Source organism: Anser brachyrhynchus (assembly GCF_964034855.1).
Source record: "Anser brachyrhynchus genome assembly, chromosome: 5".
Classification (NCBI taxonomy): Eukaryota; Metazoa; Chordata; class Aves; order Anseriformes; family Anatidae; genus Anser; species Anser brachyrhynchus.
In genome coordinates, this window is record NC_137699.1 from 48,482,561 (window position 1) to 48,499,436 (window position 16,876).

The 16,876-nt window shown below is 39.0% G+C and overlaps 1 protein-coding gene and 1 long non-coding RNA gene across 8 annotated transcripts in view; one reads left to right on the top strand and one right to left on the bottom strand.

Moving 5' to 3' along the window:
• The window catches only part of LOC308195659, a 109,351-nt gene extending 101,702 nt beyond the window's left edge, over positions 1-7,649 (bottom strand). For 3 of the 4 annotated variants that reach the window (XR_013951696.1, XR_013951698.1, XR_013951699.1), the window contains exons 1-3: positions 7,233-7,358; positions 6,436-6,531; positions 556-655 (exon numbers count right to left, since the gene is read on the bottom strand). This is a non-coding gene — a long non-coding RNA (uncharacterized lncRNA). Of the gene's footprint in view, positions 1-555; positions 656-6,435; positions 6,532-7,232; positions 7,359-7,555 lie in introns of those variants that run through there. The other variant, XR_013951697.1, reaches the window with a different exon arrangement.
• Positions 7,494-16,876, top strand: part of TDP1 (tyrosyl-DNA phosphodiesterase 1) — a 44,541-nt gene continuing 35,158 nt past the window's right edge. The window contains exons 1-7 of one of the 4 annotated variants that reach the window (XM_080593489.1): positions 7,494-7,596; positions 8,207-8,754; positions 10,239-10,282; positions 11,880-11,935; positions 12,943-13,039; positions 15,143-15,177; positions 16,215-16,307. In XM_080593489.1, coding sequence (XP_080449615.1) covers positions 8,211-8,754; positions 10,239-10,282; positions 11,880-11,935; positions 12,943-13,039; positions 15,143-15,177; positions 16,215-16,307 — 869 coding nt within the window. In that variant the 5' untranslated portion in view covers positions 7,494-7,596; positions 8,207-8,210. Of the gene's footprint in view, positions 7,662-7,681; positions 8,063-8,206; positions 8,755-10,238; positions 10,283-11,879; positions 11,936-12,942; positions 13,040-15,142; positions 15,178-16,214; positions 16,308-16,876 lie in introns of those variants that run through there. The other 3 variants (XM_080593486.1, XM_080593487.1, XM_080593488.1) reach the window with 3 other exon arrangements.

The following is a 16,876-nucleotide window of genomic DNA, read 5'->3' on the forward strand; positions in this document are numbered from 1 at the left end:
AATGTCTATTTGCTCAGAGGCTTTTTTCCTTTTTTCAGTTTGGTGATGGGAAATCCTCTTTGCTGTCTAACAGGAACAAAAAAGAATCACCACATCTACTTCACAAAAAGAACTAGAGGAAATTCATGTTGCTTTGGTTTCCCTTCCTTGATCTATCATGAGAAGTGAAAACGATCTACAGCCATCACCAAGGACAGAAATGTCTAAAATGTGTGGCATAAGTATGAGGGCAACACATGAGTAGGAGTAACAGAGAAGTAATGAGAGGTAGTAACAGCAAGTAGGGAGGGTGAGTGCCTAGAGGTTTCTTTCAACAGCTGGAGGAGCTCAGTACAACAGACAACCCAGAGATACCAACTAGAACGTTGCAGCATACTGACCCTGAGTTTATTTAATAGTAATATTATCACCATCTTTGTTACTCTGGTACTTTTTCACTTCATGTGGCAACATCCATGACACCCCACCTTAATCTCTTCTTCTTTCCTTCAGATGTTTTGTTTTGCTTTATTATTTTAGAATTAACACTCAAAATGTTTCAGAGAAGAAACTTACTTTGCACATCAAAAGCTGTGAATATTTGCCTTGTTTCAGTTGTATAGTTGTGCAGCTTTCCTTGCGCTCATGAGATCTAAAAACTTTTCAAATAATATACCTGGAAAAATGGAAATAAATCTCCTTGAAAAATGTCAGTTTTATTTTTTCCCCTTTAAAATATGTATTACTATGGTCTAATAATGACGATTCATTTTAATTACAAGAATAAATACAGAAATAAAAATGGAAATAAATGTCTTCAAAGTTGGCTCATACAAACATTTCAACGTCTTTTTTAATTTCTTATGTATTTTCTGTATTTGACTATAATGCAGCTGTTTACTTCTACTAAGTTCTTGTAATCTGTCATCTCATCTTGCCTTGAACTGGAAAGAAACAGGGACTTTTCTCAGTCCAAAGCACTTGCATGCCATGGATAAAGTTCCATAGATGCTGCATAAACAATGTATCTGGCATCATTCCCAGCACTGAGAGAACTCTGAAATAATCAGATATAGATTCCTATGAGAGTCACACTAAAACTGAGTGTAAGCATGGATTGTTTATTCCTCCTGTGTACTATATTGAAGTCTTTACTTGTAAATTTATCTTATCCTTTTAATGAATGAAAACTGAAAGAAATTTAAAAAGCAAACCTACTTTGCAAGTACTGTTTGAATTGACCGTTTGTTCTAAAATCGAACTAAAACATAAAATTCAAGAACAAAATTCCACCCCCCAAACTTTAGGCCTCCTCATGAAATATGCAGATAAGTGCATATAAAAATTTCTGCAATACATTTTTTGGCAAACAAAACAACACTTCGGCTCAAAATTCAAACACAGTCTAATATTTTTCTCATATCCTTCTAATATATGCCTTACGCTCATTTTTAACAATTTAATTTTCATAAGAAGGTGACATGACTGTATTCTGCAGGATTTTTTAATTCATTTTTTTTAATCTAATAACATAACAAAAGCTCTGCACTTCTCTTTCTTTTGATTCATTCAGATTCTATTCTTTCTGCAGTGCCTCAAAAGCACAGCTCCTTCAGCTCCACCTGCCGTCTCAATTCAAATCTTAGACTCCAAGCCTATGGCTTTCTGGTGTTTCTTCCCTTATTTCTTCTTGAAAAATCATACATTAAGAACTATTATAGTCTCAGTTTCCAGGATTACAAAGACATGCTGATTTCAACTGCTAGGCTCTGTACATGCACAATTTCTTTAATAACAGAGGTTGCCTAAACATACTGAACTTGCCTGCATGAACAGCTTTCCATTCAATTGGATAACTATGGAAGTGAAACCATGAAAAGCAATATGAGATTTCCATCCATTTATTTTTTTTCTCTTTCAGAGTAACATACAAGCCCAGAAAATTATAGTATACAATTTTCCTTTTATAGAATGACTCCTATAATAGAGTGCCGCCTATTCATTGATCTTGAGAGTTGGCAATTTACGTGCTACTATAGCAGGCTGTAAAGCTATCTCAAACCCACAAAAAGGTCATGTTAACGGAATATTCAAACCATTTAGACATTGACAAATCCATAGTCTATCTTTATGTATTTATTCGCTTATTTTGGTTCAGGCATTCATGTGTGGGTTTTATCTTGAAAAAATCCAAGTTAATCTTTATTATCTATTTTTGCTTAAACTAAAAATTTGAAAGTAAGGGTGTGATTTAATGAACACGGGTTTTGGCATCAATACAGAATACAGAGACACAGCCCTCACAACACCCTTCAAATGTATTGATACAAATTCTTGTGGGCCATGTGGAGAATTGGATGAGGGAACTTCTTGATGAAAGCAACCATTTCTTTCACTACTTTTATTTTTTACAAGAATCTGTACAATCTCTATAATCTCTACAATTTGCCACATTGCTCCACTGGCACAACTGATAGGGTTGAGGACCAGAGGGAAAAAAAAAAAAAAAGCAGAACTATATGAATGGGGGTGTTGTTAGAGAAAGAAACACTTACTGAACTGTGCTGTAAGACTTGTGTGTTTGCTCAGGTGAACAGTGGAACAGTATCAAAAGAAAAGATATTTTTTTAATGAATTTTTTTCATTACTTACCAACTCACACACCAATATTTTAATCATTTTTCTCTGTCACTGATCTAGATAATATTAAGAAATGCTACTTTGAGAAGCAAGTGAATTCCGAGTTAAATTTAACACATAAGCACTAAAAATATTCCAAAACTAAGTGAAATCCTATAATCCTCTTTAATAGCTACGGTCAGCTCCTTTATCATTAATCAACCTCAGGTTTTTCAAAACTCTAGAGACCAAGCGTCAGATTTTTATTTTATTTTTTTAAATTTATGAATGAAAAATGAGTGGAGATCATTGACTGGTTAGTGTTTGTATATTACCTGAATTTTCTGGTTTCACAGAAGACGTTACTGCATCCTCCTCCACCCAGAATAAAGAAGATATAACACACTGGTTTTCTACAAGTGATAAATCTGAATGATTCCTGTATGATTTCCATTTTATATCAACAGTATATGACTTCTCTAAATGTTGATCTCATAGTAATACATATTGTACTCCAGTGTTATCATCTATGTCATTTAAGAAAAGATTTAAAGCTAAGATTTTAAAGCTAAATGACCTGATGAAGACAAAAAGACTGACTTTTCACAACTGTATTAGAAACTGACTGAGAGATTACTGGCAAACGTGTTTGAACAATTTAAGGAACAAAAAGGGAGTGTATATCTCAAAAAGCACAGACATCCACTTTGGGCTGTATCTATACTGCTTTTTAGCATGACTGTGTTCATGAATCCAAGCTCTTGCATCTATGCTATTAGAATAGCAGACTGCACATACTTGCAGCACTGAAACATTTCAATGGGAGTAGACGAGGCTTTGGCAGCTTTCTAAGTACAGTCCATTCTGGAGAACGGACAAGCCAAACATGCTGTGACCAGTTAACCTAAGCCTATAGTCCATTTGGCCTGCAATACTTTTCACAGCCTGTGTTGGGCAAATAGACGTGGGAGTCCTTTTCAGAAAGCTTTAATAAGATGTGCCAGAAGAGCAGCTGGAGTTAGTGAGCAGCCCTGAGCTCAGATTGCCTTTCTGTACTCTGGATGCCAAGGTGTCCTGCTGTTGGCTTCTTGATCAGCAGCAGATGCTCAGCTACAGGTGCCCTGATGTGAAGGTATGGAGTTCGGTCAGGGAAAACAGTGGGCGTTTTTTTGGACACTGGACACTGTGGCACAGTGTAGAGTTCTTTTAGTTAGATCTGAGTGTAACATGTAATACGGTGAGTGAAACTTCAGCTTGGAAAACAAAATGCTTTCATGGCTACTATTCCTGCAGTACCCTCTTTTCATTTGAAACAATGCCTGAATGTGCAGTTAGCTAGCTGAATGGGTGTTGAAACATGGCAGTACCCTAGATCAGTTAAAATATTCTGGGGGAAAAGGGGATGACTGAACCAAGCATTCAGAGATAAAAAACAAGTATTATGTCACCCAAGCATGACCCCCAAAATGCTACTAGTTACCAGAAACGATGATTCCTAGGTGCTGATAAATATATCAGATGTACATTTAGTATCAGTCAAAAAATCAGTCTCACCTTGTTTCATTTTTAAATATTCCTAGTTACCTGTCTCAGAAGGCTTAACTTTAACAGTAGACAGCTCAGAATCTCTTTGAATAAGCACACAATTACAGTATTTTATAAAAAATAAAATAGAATTTTGTTAAATTATAATGAATGATTTTGAAAAAGCAAGTGAAGTATGAATGTGATTCTTATTTTTAGGTCCTACTTCCTCCAGTAAAGAGTTCATTGCTGACATCTTGTGGGTAATGTTAGAATAACTTTTAATTTATAGAATAAATGAAAACATGACCAAAAAAGCTGAAACAACAATTTACTAAAAATGTGGTTGATTGATTGCAGTTAATGATGCTAAATAAATGCTATTTCTATTGAAAAGAATTACATTAGTATGAAGCGTAATCGAGTAAACAGTTTTGCCTCAACTTAACAAGTAACATATGCACACCGTTCCCTTTTTCTTGGAAAAGCTGTTGGAAGTACTCTACTTGTCAGGGCTATTCTTTGTGACTTCTAAAGAAATATAAGGGCTGTTATTTAGTCCTTGATTTCAATCATTTTGACAATAAGGTAAAATGCACAATAATATACTCAAGAACTGGATACTAACAACCAATTTTTAGGGCCATGACCTGCATTTGGTTCCTATCTGGTGCACAGAAAAAGTTGCGTTTCTCATAAGGATATTAAAGACAACCAAAATGTTGCAGAGAACACTCACAATGCATAGCCATCAGCAAAAAGTATGGCACAGCCATGAACCATAGTTAACCATAGATAGTGAAAGGCACAAAGAGAAGTACCTGCCTACCCAGGGCTTTTAGTGTTTTACACTAAACAGTTTCTGGATAAAGAGCAACAGTTGCTGGAACTGTGACCACTTAAGGAGCTAGCAAAACCACTTGAGGACAGAATCACGCCTGGAACAAGTGTTTTTAATTAATTTTTGTGCAGCTGCACAGACAGAATAGTTTACAGCCAGGTGGCCATAGCACTGTCTAGAGACATAGCAGGTGTAACTTGGCACCTTTACAAGAAGAAATAACTAAACCTACACCTCATTTCTTCCTGGGAGTCCTCCACTTCTATTCTCTTCCTATAAAGGAGCCATCAGTGACTTATGCACAGAAACTCCTCTTGTTTGAATGCCTTAATCAAGCTTTGAGTATTCCTACTGGAAGAAACATTCAGAGAATATAACAGAAGAAGAGCATCTTACATCTTTTAACACAGATGTAAGAACAGACAGTGGAATATAGATAAGGGGAAACTGAGCATTTTCAGATTCAGAATCCAGCAGTTAAGGCTCACTTTAGAAGCCTAAATTATTTTTAGATCTGACCCTAGCACTCTGGGAAAATATTTACTCATAGTTGAAATGTATCAGAGATGATTGCTTTCACAGTTAAATAAAACATTTCTATGGTTTTTACATTAACTGATCATATGCAAGATTTTATCTATGACCTTGTTAGGCTATTTTCTGAAAATATGTATGTGAAGAAAAAAGAAATACATAATTATTCACAAGTAACCCCTTGAATATTGCTGACGCTGCAGAAGAAAGATGAATCATAATTTCTATGCTACATATATATGAAAACATACTGGCCAAGATTGCATTGTCATGGCATGAGAAAGACAGACTCATTGATATACATGTATTTATTTCAAAGTCTTGTATGTGTTCTTTATATTCTTTTTGAGATCACTTACAGTACTAGAGTAGAAATGTAATTTCCAGAACTGCATTAAGCCATACAATTTATCATGTACCTTCCTATGAGTACGGAGTACTGAACACATGGTTTCTCTCAATAAACCTTTCTTTTGTTAAGATTTTCATACAGAGGAAGATATATATTAGAGAAGTCAAGATTAAACACATCCAACTTTCACTTGAATCCAAAAACAGGTGTTTTTGAGAATAGGGGTTTATTATTAAGATATACACATCTTCACATCTAGTGAAACTATTGAGTAAAGAAATGGAGAGTACCACTCATAAAACACAATAATTTTGACTTAATCTCTTGATCAATAAATATAATGCATCCCTCTGCTCATCACAGTCTACAGGATACCTTATCAGTAGGAAAGTGCTTTATTATTTTCTTTTGAAATAAATATCCCCAGATAACAAAATCACTTTAAAAATCTATAGGTGTTTCTGTTTACCCCAATTAAATTGTACAGACCCTTCAGGAAACAGTGTTCTCAGTAGTAAGACATCTACACATGCTGGATCTTACATAGACCGGATCTTCAAAACATAAAAGATAAAAGTATATATACCTTTGAGGGCTTGTAACCAAACAACAGTACTCCTGCAACTTTAAAGTCCTCTCTGCTTAAACAGCCTTTGTTATCTTCATCACACACTTCAAAAACCTGCAGAAAGAAATTGATTTGGGTTAAAAACCAATAAACCTGACCATTTTTATTTTTTTTTTACTTAGAATAATTGTTATGGGAAAAATAGAATAGTTCACTTAGTTCACTTGCTGAATGAACTATGCTATTAAAAAAAAAAAAAAGTGAAGATTAGTCCCATCTCTGCCAGAACTCTGTTATGGAACCTGAAGGACTAAAAGTAGTCAATTTAATTTAAAATTTTTGTTGAAATAAATTTTCCTTATTCTTTATGTGCTTAATAAAAGCCTTTTTGTAAACTTAGAAGATATTGGTACAGACTTCTAGAAACCAAATCACATTAAATTTGTTTCAGTAGGATGTTTTCTCTTGAAATATGCATGCATGCTTAATTTCTCACCGAAGTTCCTGTACAGACAGGAACTATAGGACTGAGAGACTGGAACACAAGCATAGTTAGGAGCCATCAAATTTTCTGAAGAACTTTTAGAAAAAAAATACTGTTTCCATATTCTGTGCTTAGCTAAGAGATTAAGCACAAAACGTGTAGAAATGGGCATTTTTCCTAGGAGCTTTTCCCCCAGAAGAGCTTCAGCCAGGGTTGATAACAATACATTGGATCTTCTGGTACTGAAGGATATAAACATAAGTTGTTTGGGGAAGAAATGCCACACACAGTATTACATTTGAAGTCTGTAGAAAAGTCTTAGTAAAATTACCTAAACGAGTTGAAACTTCACTACTATTTTTCGAACTGTAGCTTGCTGATTTTATTACATGAGGATGAAAGACCCTTGCATTATTTGTTAACTGCAGTCACAAGCCTCTAATAAATTAGAGTAATGAGAGCCAAACGCTGGGACAGTTCATTTCGTTAGGCGGAGCACGCTTTGATGTAGTCCAGGCTCTCGCTTTGATTAATTTTACACCTGCTTTCCTCCCACTCCCTCCTTGAAGTCGCCGGGCAGTTATCTCATTAGCAGGGCACTTCAGCTGCAGTAATTAACACCGAGCTGAATGAACGATTATGCAAATCCCGCACCTGCCCTAAGCCGGCACGGAGCTCAAATGACGATTTACGAGGTTAATTCAGCTGGCTGGGACGTGCCCGGTTTGTGGGGTGGGCAGCACCAGGGGGCATGGCGGAGGTGGGAAGGGCCCTCGGGGGCTCCCGGCGGGGCTGACAAGAGGCATAGCACCTCTAGTGGGCTGGGGCCAGGCTTCTTCCTCATCCTCCATCTCCTCCTCCTCCTTGTCCTGTCAGGCCCAGGCGCTAGGGCCCGGGGGAAGCCGCCGCGCTCCCGGAACGGGAAGGGGCGGGCGGTGGCTGTGAGGCGCCGCGGCCGGTGTCGGGGTGAGCGAGGCTGTGGGGGTCCGCGAGGGTCCGCGTGGTGCGGGGGCGCCTCCTCCTGCTTCCTAAATGCGTCCCGGGGGGCGCCCCTATTCCGTCCCCTTTTCCACGTGTGGGTTTCCCCCTTCGGCTCTTGCTTGGCAGCCGCCGCCGTTCCCGCCTTTCTTTGTGTCCTGGGGAGCAGGGCAAGCGAGCCAGGTACGAGGTTAGGAGTTATGCGAGCTTTCTGCCAAATAAAACCAAAACAAAGGTCGTGGTAACGGGCCGGTGGAGGCTAGGAAGGGAAACAGCCTTGAGCACAGCAGAAATGCACCGATTTCTCTTCCTTTTCTTAATTCCTAGGACCATGCTTCAGGAGGGTGCGCACGGGAAATGGACAGTCTCGAGCAGCGATGAGAGTACCGAGGAGACCTCGGACAGCGAGAAGCCGTCCACGTCTTCGCTGCTCGGCGCCGCTCAGGCCAAAGCGAGCGGGCCACAGTACCCCTGCTCCGAAGCCAGGAAGGCTGCTCTCAAGAGAAAAGCTTCTCCGGTGAAGTTCGGTGATAAAAGTCTTGCTCCAGAAACACCTCCAGCAGAAAAACAGAGAGCGAGCCAAGAAGGCTTAGGCTGGTGTCTTTCCAGTAGTGATGAAGAGCCCGAGGACCGAGAAAAGAGTTTCCCCAAAGAAAGGCTGAAAGAAGAGAAGTGTGATGCATCCAAAGAGCCACCTCTGAATCATAGCAAAGATGAGCGCTTGGGCAATCATAAAGCAGAGGACTATAACGAAGCACCTAGCAAAGCCCAGGATACCTGGGATTTGTTGAACGGAGGGAACCCTTTCAGGTTTTTTCTCACTAAAGTCACAGGAATTGAACAGAGCTATAATTCTGGAGCCCTGCACATAAAAGGTGAGCGAGTGACTTTTGCGGGAGTGGGCTTTTTGGGGGTGCTTGTGTGCATGAGAACAATTCCTTATAGTCTGTGGCTATTTTTAAATGCCCAAATCCCTCGTTGTAACTGAGGCTTCATATTCTGAATGTGAATGTTGTAGGAACTGGTTCTGTTACCTGCCTTTTGTGCTTGTATTTATGCTGCCGAGTTGTTTGGACCTACTAATTCACTGTTACTTGATACAGCAGAAGGTACCACTAGTGGGTTTTTGTGGCTAGGGTTCCAGTTTCAGTACAACTAGAAGTGAGCATAAGTCAAAATAGAGCAGTCTTCAGTGATGTGATACTGATGCTTTATGCTGTGTAACTAAAATTAGTTATATAGCTGATAAGTGGGGAAAAAAGCAATGTGCACCTGCAACCATCCCCTTATTCTGGAAAAATCTCTTGGATCACCAGGCTGAATCAAATGCAATCTTAAAAGGGGGTTGTGCACAGAGGTAGTAAAATTGGGTAGGAAAGTTCTGTAATACCTCATATGGGTCCTTAATCGTTTGTTCGCATATAACTGGACTGTAGCTGTGCCTCAACCTTAGGTGCCCCTTCTGAGCATCAGTTATTACTGAAGGCAGCCAGGTGTCTGAGACCTCAGTTGCATTACTGTTGTACATCTTTGCCTACCTTGTGAACACATTGTGGCTTTTGGCCAGTCTTAAGAGTAGTTATCTTGTTAGGTGATTGTTTGAGCTGGTGGAGAGGCTGTTTTTTTCAGTTTAACCTGTAAAACCATTTCTGTAGAGATAGTTTATGAAATATTATGTCTTTACTAGAATGTATTTGTAGTATACGTTTTCAAGTTGATGCTGTGTTTTTCAGGTTTTCAGTGCTCAATCTGATCAGTATTCTGTGCTCCTATTAATAAAACACAGTAAGGATACGTGTCCTGCAATCAGTCTGCTGTGTAGCCCTCATGTAGTTCAAGTTTCTAGTCTATCTACCTGTGTTGATTGACAGGGTATCAGACAAAGCTGTGGGCAGTTGTATTCTTCTCCTTTACCCTTTAAAAAGAATTAAAAAAAAAAAAATAAAAGCGAGGAGAATTGGAACTGCTGTCAGTACTAGTACAAAGAGCCTGCAACAGATAAGGGCACAGTTAAGTCTTAAGACTTATGGTTTCTACCCTGCCACAGTTTTAAAGGCCTCTGTACAGGGGAGAGAGGAGTGTAATGTTCCTTTCTCCATCTGATCTTAGTCTTACTCCTGCTGAGTTTTTGCACTTGGTTTCCTACTTTGGAGGGATAATGCTATTTAAAACTGTAAGACTGTAGTCATTTCACAGCAGAACCAGGAACTTGAATATTCACATCAGTAAACTTAATTGTGAATGTCTGCTGCACAAAGTGTGAACAATCGGGCACTCATGTTGTAGTAGTTATGCTGGTCAAGATGCAGGATGTTCACTTGAACTCTTTTACTCAGTTATGTCTTAATGTTTTTAATAGATATCTTGTCTCCTCTTTTTGGGACTCTCATATCTTCTGCTCAGGTGAGTTTCTTGTTTGTCAGATTGACTTTGCTTGCTTATTTCACTTTGTTAACCTCAAACCCGATAACCCATGTTTGTCATGAAGCTGATGCAAGTAGGGAACCTCGTTAAAATATAGAGGGAACCCTAAGTGTTTTTCAACTGTCTTGTGACTGGTACTGTTTAATATCTTTATCAGTGACACAAATCCCACAGACAGTGGGATTGAATGCACCCTCAGCAAGTTCGCAGATAACGCTAAGCCGAGTGGTGCAGTCAATACAACAGAAGGAAGAGATCCCATCCAAAGGGACATGGATAAGCTAGAAAAGTGGGTCCGTGTGAACCTAATGAGATGCAAGGTGCTGCACCTGAGTTGGGGCTGTCCCATGAAGGAGTACAGACTGGGAGAATTCACTGAGAGCAGCCCTGCAGAGAAGGACTTGGGGGTTCTGGTGGACAAAAAACTTGACATGAGCCAGCAGTGTGTGCTTGCAGCCCAGAGAGTCAATTGTGTCCTGGGCTGCATCAAAAATGGCCAGCAGGTGGAGGGAGGTGATTGACACCCCCCCCCACTCTGCCTTTGTGAGGTCCCGCTTGTACCTAGGGTCCCCAGCACAAGAAAGATGTAGATATGTTAAAGCAAGCCCAGAGAAGGGCAATGAAGTTGATCAGAAGGCTGGAGCACCTCTCCTATGGAGACAGGCTGAGAGGGCTGGGGATCTTCATCCTGGAGAAGAGAAGGCTCTGGGGAGACCTTACTGCAGTTTTTCAATACTTAATTGGCGCTTATAAAAGAGATGGTGAGCAACTTTTTGTTTGGGCAGACAATGACAGGACAAGGGGGAATGGTTTTAAACTAAAAGAGGGGAGATTTAGATCAGGGATTAGGAGGAAGTTCTTCACTCAGGGTGGTGAGGCACTGGGACAGGCTGCTCAGAGAGGCTGTGGATGCCCCATCCCTGGAGGTGTTCAAGACCAGGTTATATGAGGTCCTGGGCAGCCTGGTCCAGTAGGTGGCATCCCTGCCCATGGCAGGGGGATTGGAACTGGGTGATCTTTAAGTTCCCTTCCAAACCAAGCCATTCTAGGAAATACAAAAATAATCCCATGTTCTTCTTAGAATTCAAGTGTTTATAAGACCATCTCATATGCAACTGAAAAATGCATCTTTATGTAATTGTAAGTGGTTAAAAAAAAAAAAGGTGAGTGTTGCAATCTAGGAATACTTTTGTTACTGCATGGAAGCTCTTCCTATTCTTATCATTCATGGTGTAAACATGATAAAGAGATGGTTCTTGCACTGCAGCTTTTACAGCATGCAAATGTGATTCTTTTTGTCTGCATGCTAAACTTTATGAACAGTAACAAGTTCTTTTGAAAAACTCAAATTCATCCTTGAATTAAGAGACGTGAAAGAAATCAGTTGAAATTCAAAAATGTACTTGTTTTTAAAACATTCTGCTTGAAATTTTTATACTGTCGTTCTGTGATGATGCATCATGGTGCATTCATATGATGTAAGTGGTAATGAGCAATAACATGCATTTTTATTCCCTTGTTTCAACAAATAGCAGTTTTCTTTTTAATGAGCTTGTTTTCTTTTTATATGCACAAGTTTAACTACTGCATAGACGTGGAATGGCTCGTTAGACAGTATCCACAGGAATTCAGGTATGTTTATTTTCCAAAGATGAAATAGTAAGTTTTCAAGTAATTCTATCCATGCAAGTTCATCTTACAACTGAATGATAAACTTTTGCTTACCCTGGGAAGTTACTTTTACTGGTTGTATATGTGTAGGCTATTGTTTTTTCCTTTCACACTTACTCCACAGTTGTGTTTCTCTATTGATTTCTTGCATTTTTTTGAGAAGTATTAAATGGACAGAGTTCAGTATGGCTGGTTTCTGATTTTTATTAGTCACCATTTAAAAGACCCCACTGTGCACCAATTCTGCACTGTAGTAGATGACCTATGAAGATGGAACAAGAAGCCTTGTGCCATGCAATTCACAGACCCAAGAAGAAGATAATGCATGAGGAAGGAGGGAATGTAGGAGGAGCATAAGAAAACTGTGAAAATGATTGGGATGTTATGTAATGGCTGGAGTTGCTGGATATTGTCATGAAAGTAGTTCTTATTTCCTTGAAGTTACATTCTGAAAATGGCAACCTGCAACACAAAGTGAACTTAAGTTTTCTTTCCTGTTTTGCATTTTCTACAAATTCAGTAGAACAGAGTATTAGGAAGTAAATATGAAACTGCTGCTAAAATAGACCTAGCTTCTCCTTTCTTTTGATCTTTTCTGTAAAGAAACAATATTTAAATTCTTATATATCCACATTTCCTATATCAGTACTTGAGATTTTATTTGTCTATTTCCAGCTATACAGATGAGAGTTCCTTACAAGATCCTGTATTACTAGTTTTTATTTTCAAGTTTGATTTTGTCCATACACCTCCTGTTTTTTTCTACTAAAATTTTCTAACATCTTTCTCTTAGAGAATTATATAGTAGTTAATGGTTTTTTTTGAGTTAGTAAGGCATGTAGACTTTAGTGTCATCTTGCTGATGGGCCATTGGATTTAAGAGCCAGAAGTCATAGCTACATCAAAAGCTGGTTTGCGCTGATTACTAATTCATTTGATGTTTTAATAGTGATCTCATTTTGTTTCAGGAAGAAGCCATTGTTGATAGTTCATGGTGAGAAGAGGGAATCCAAAGCTGAACTGCTTGCACAAGCACGCCCTTTTGACAACATTAGTTTCTGTCAGGTAATTGGCATTTTTAAAATCCTTTGGTTGAAATTAACCTATCTATTGCACTCAGTATTGCTGTTTCTCTTTCCATCCACAACTTGTATGGGAAGTCAAGAATTTTATCCTTCAAGGAATATCCTTGTCAGGACCATAGGGACATGTAAACTATGGTTGTAGTGGTCTGTGATTACAGTAGGCTGCCACCCACAAAAAGTTTGCACAGGATGGCTGTCCTAAAAAATGTTATGTGGCTCACAGAGGAGGTGTGGACCTTCTCTGCTAACATACCGTGCTCAAATTCTTGGTATGGCTGAAAAAGGAAGCACTGACTTAGTCCTAGTGTTACCGTAAACTTAAGCTTAATCAAGGAATTATTTTTAGTCCAAATATGTCTTACACAAGAAAATACTATTACAAATAGTTTATGTAACACTGTTAAAACTGCTGTCTGCATGCTGCCTCATGTCTGCTATTTTCCCTCTGATGTTACACTCCTTTGTCTGTGAGTCCTAAAGTTACTGGTTTCAGCCTGCATGGGAGGGGTGGTTGTAGCAACTTGACAGTGGTCCAGGATTTTGCTGAGAGGACAGCATCATAAATGGCGGGGGTATCTTTGAGATGGTGATGTTTAATTTTTTTTTCTCAGGCATTCTGGCAGCCACAAGTTTTCTTGAAATTACTATATTGATGCCAAACATAGTGAGTTCTCAGGGGCAGGTTCTCTGGGCTGCTGTGCACTGTACTAATCAGGTGTTTACACTAAGGGGTGGACTAGCAACCAACTTTTTATTACATTCAGAGTTTAAATATGCTAACAATAAATCCATGGTTTTGCGTATAACTTTTTCGCACATAAGAATTCAGATGTAATGTATCCCATATGATAGACTTAGCAAATAGTAGGGACAAATTGTGTTTGCGATGGCTTTCCTGTTTGGTTATACTGCTTCACATTCTTCCAGCAGTCCATGCATTCCATTATGCCAGTACCACAAAATGAAATGTAAATACTTATATCTGCTCCACTCCCATGTTAACGAGGCACAATGTTGGAGCCATCACTGACTAAAAGTCCTCTCAACATCTGTAACTTGTGTTTTATCCTTTTCCTAGAAATTGTTTTAAATGTTCTTAATAATAGCAAAAAAAAAAAAAAAAAGAAAGTATTTCTGTCCCTGGCTTCTGGCCTGTTCTTTGCCACGTTAGCCACTAAGCTGCTTGTGACAGTTACCATATGCTTCAGAATGGCTGAGGTAGGAAGGCACCCCTGGAGGCCGTCTGACTCCACCCCCCTGCTCAAACAGGGCCACCCAGAGCAGGCTGCCCAGGACTATGTCCAGATGGCTCTGAAGGTCTCCCAGGAGGGAGACTCCACAACCTCTCTGGGCAGTCTGTGCCAGTGCTCAGTCACCTGCGCTTCCTGGTGTTCAGACAGAACCACGTGTTCTGGTTTGTGCCGGTTATCTCTTATCTGGTCCATGGGCACCACTGAAAAGAGCCTGCCTCCATCCTCTTTGCACCTTCCCTTCAGGTATTTAAGGATCCCCCTGTGAGTCTTTACTTCTCTAGGCTGAACAGTACCAGCTCTCAGCTTCTCCTCACAGGAGAGATGCTTCAGTCCCATAATCATCTTCATGGCCCTCTGTTGGACTCTCAGCATGTCCATGTCTCCCTTGTGCTGGAGAATCCGTAACTGTTCACAATACTCCTGTTGCGGCCTCTGCAGTGCTGAGCAGAGAGGAAGGATCGCTTCCCTCAACCTGCTAGCAGTGCTCCTACTAATGCAGCCTATCATTAGTTGCCTTTTCTGCAAGGGCAGGCTACTGGTTCCTGGATCCTTAGGTCTGTTCCTACAAGGCTGACTGTTTCTGAAAATATTGCTGGTTGAAGGAATTTTGTAGTAGCAGATCCAGCAAACAATTACATGGCAATTTAAAGTACAGTTTCTAGCAATTAGTATATTTAAAGATGATGGGGGGTAATGTATTTTGTGATCTGTCCACTAGAGAGCAGTGAAATGAAAGAAAATAAAGGTGAAGCACCCTTCTTCCTTTAACGTTCTTGCATATGAGATGTGCACAATAGTAGGTTTTAATGATGGTCTCTTTCATTTTATAGGCTAAACTGGATATTGCATTTGGAACTCACCACACGTAAGTAGCAGCTGTGAAGCGGAATGCTTCTCTTCTAAAGATAACCCCAGACCTGGTACATGCAGTTACCGTGTTTGGTCTAGTAACCAGTAACTAATGTCAGGAAGTATTTAGATAGATTATTACTATATGTGAAGACAGAATTCTGAAGGAAAGGCCTAACATATTGGTCCAATTTGAAAGTAATGTCTTTCATGTTGTATATGTCTACTTCATGGATCTGCAAGTTATTTTAAAGCCAAAAAATGGGGTTTCATAGAAAAACTGTTGACTCTTAGAAATTTCCTTCATTGTGTTGTATTTATAGGTGATTGGTTTGTTCTCCTTTAAGGAAACAAATGAAATAATAAGTAGATGTGAGGTGTGCTGGTTACACAACTGGAGTCAGTGAACTGTAGGTACCAGCTGTTAACTCACGCCTTGATACTAAAACTATAATGTGGACTTGATCAGTCATTGGCAGGTTGGACAGAACACTAATTTACAGCTCTGTGTCCGTGTCGACTGCAAAAAATTCAGAAGCAATTACTGAATTTTGGGATCTCTTCAAAGAAAAACTTGAGTTTGATATTGTGGGAGTGTCATAGATTGCAAGCAATAGATAAGAACAGATTCAATCCATATTCCATATGGATTTGGTGAAGGTCTTTGGTTTTAGGGCAATTCAGTGTTTTTTAATCATTTATCATTTTGACAATTCTTTTATAAAACATGGCTCTTTTATCTGCAAAGTAATAAGTTTATTTGAAAGAGCATAGCAAATCTGAAAGGATTCATCATTGCTTTTGGAAGTCAGTCACTGGAGATATGAAGCTGTACTCTGGAATAAATCATGACGTTGACAAAATGCACAGCAATAGTTTAATGACTGTCATGCAAGTCTGGCATGCACATAGGGCAAAACACTTCAACTTCAATCTATAGAGAACAGAACAAGTCTTTTGAAAATTATTTTCTTGGAGCATTTTAAAGAGTTATTAGGTTATTTCCCACTCTGTATGCTTGAAACAAATGAAGTGTTATATTCTATTTTTAAGGAAAATGATGCTGTTGTTATATGAAGAAGGTCTTCGAGTTGTGATACATACATCCAATCTTATTGCTGATGACTGGCATCAGAAAACTCAGGGGTAAGCAACAATCTCTAGCAGGTCTTTTGATTACCTGCTATTAAGTTGTGAATTTGTATGATTTGTTTTGTGTTAGAGGTCTGTTCTCTTGATTGTGCTAGGTATGCAAGTACTTCTATCATTAAACACCCAAATATGCTGAAAATCAGGCTTTACATAAGTACTAAAGAGAATTTAAATGTCATTTCAAATCATTTTGATCTGATGTGTCAAAACAATTGGAAATATGTAATTTGGGCCTTATTGTCTTTACTGAAAAATAATCAGCATTTGGAGCATATGAACCTCAGCTGACCTGGTGACATAATAAACACGTGATAATCCTTGTACTTTTAAATTGTTCAAAGATCTGTTACATAGTAGGCAATAGAGAATTCTCCCCAGGGGAGTTCTGAGGATGTGAGAGATGAGGGACAGCCTTACAGTCATCGGAGCACTTCTGGTGCAAATTAGAAATATACCTATGTGCTCAAGACTGCTTATTTTGAGATACCAGAAGTGTTCGTTGGGAAAATGAGATGCCTGCAGTGGAGACTCAAACTTTTTTTGCTCATGCTATCACAGGCAAC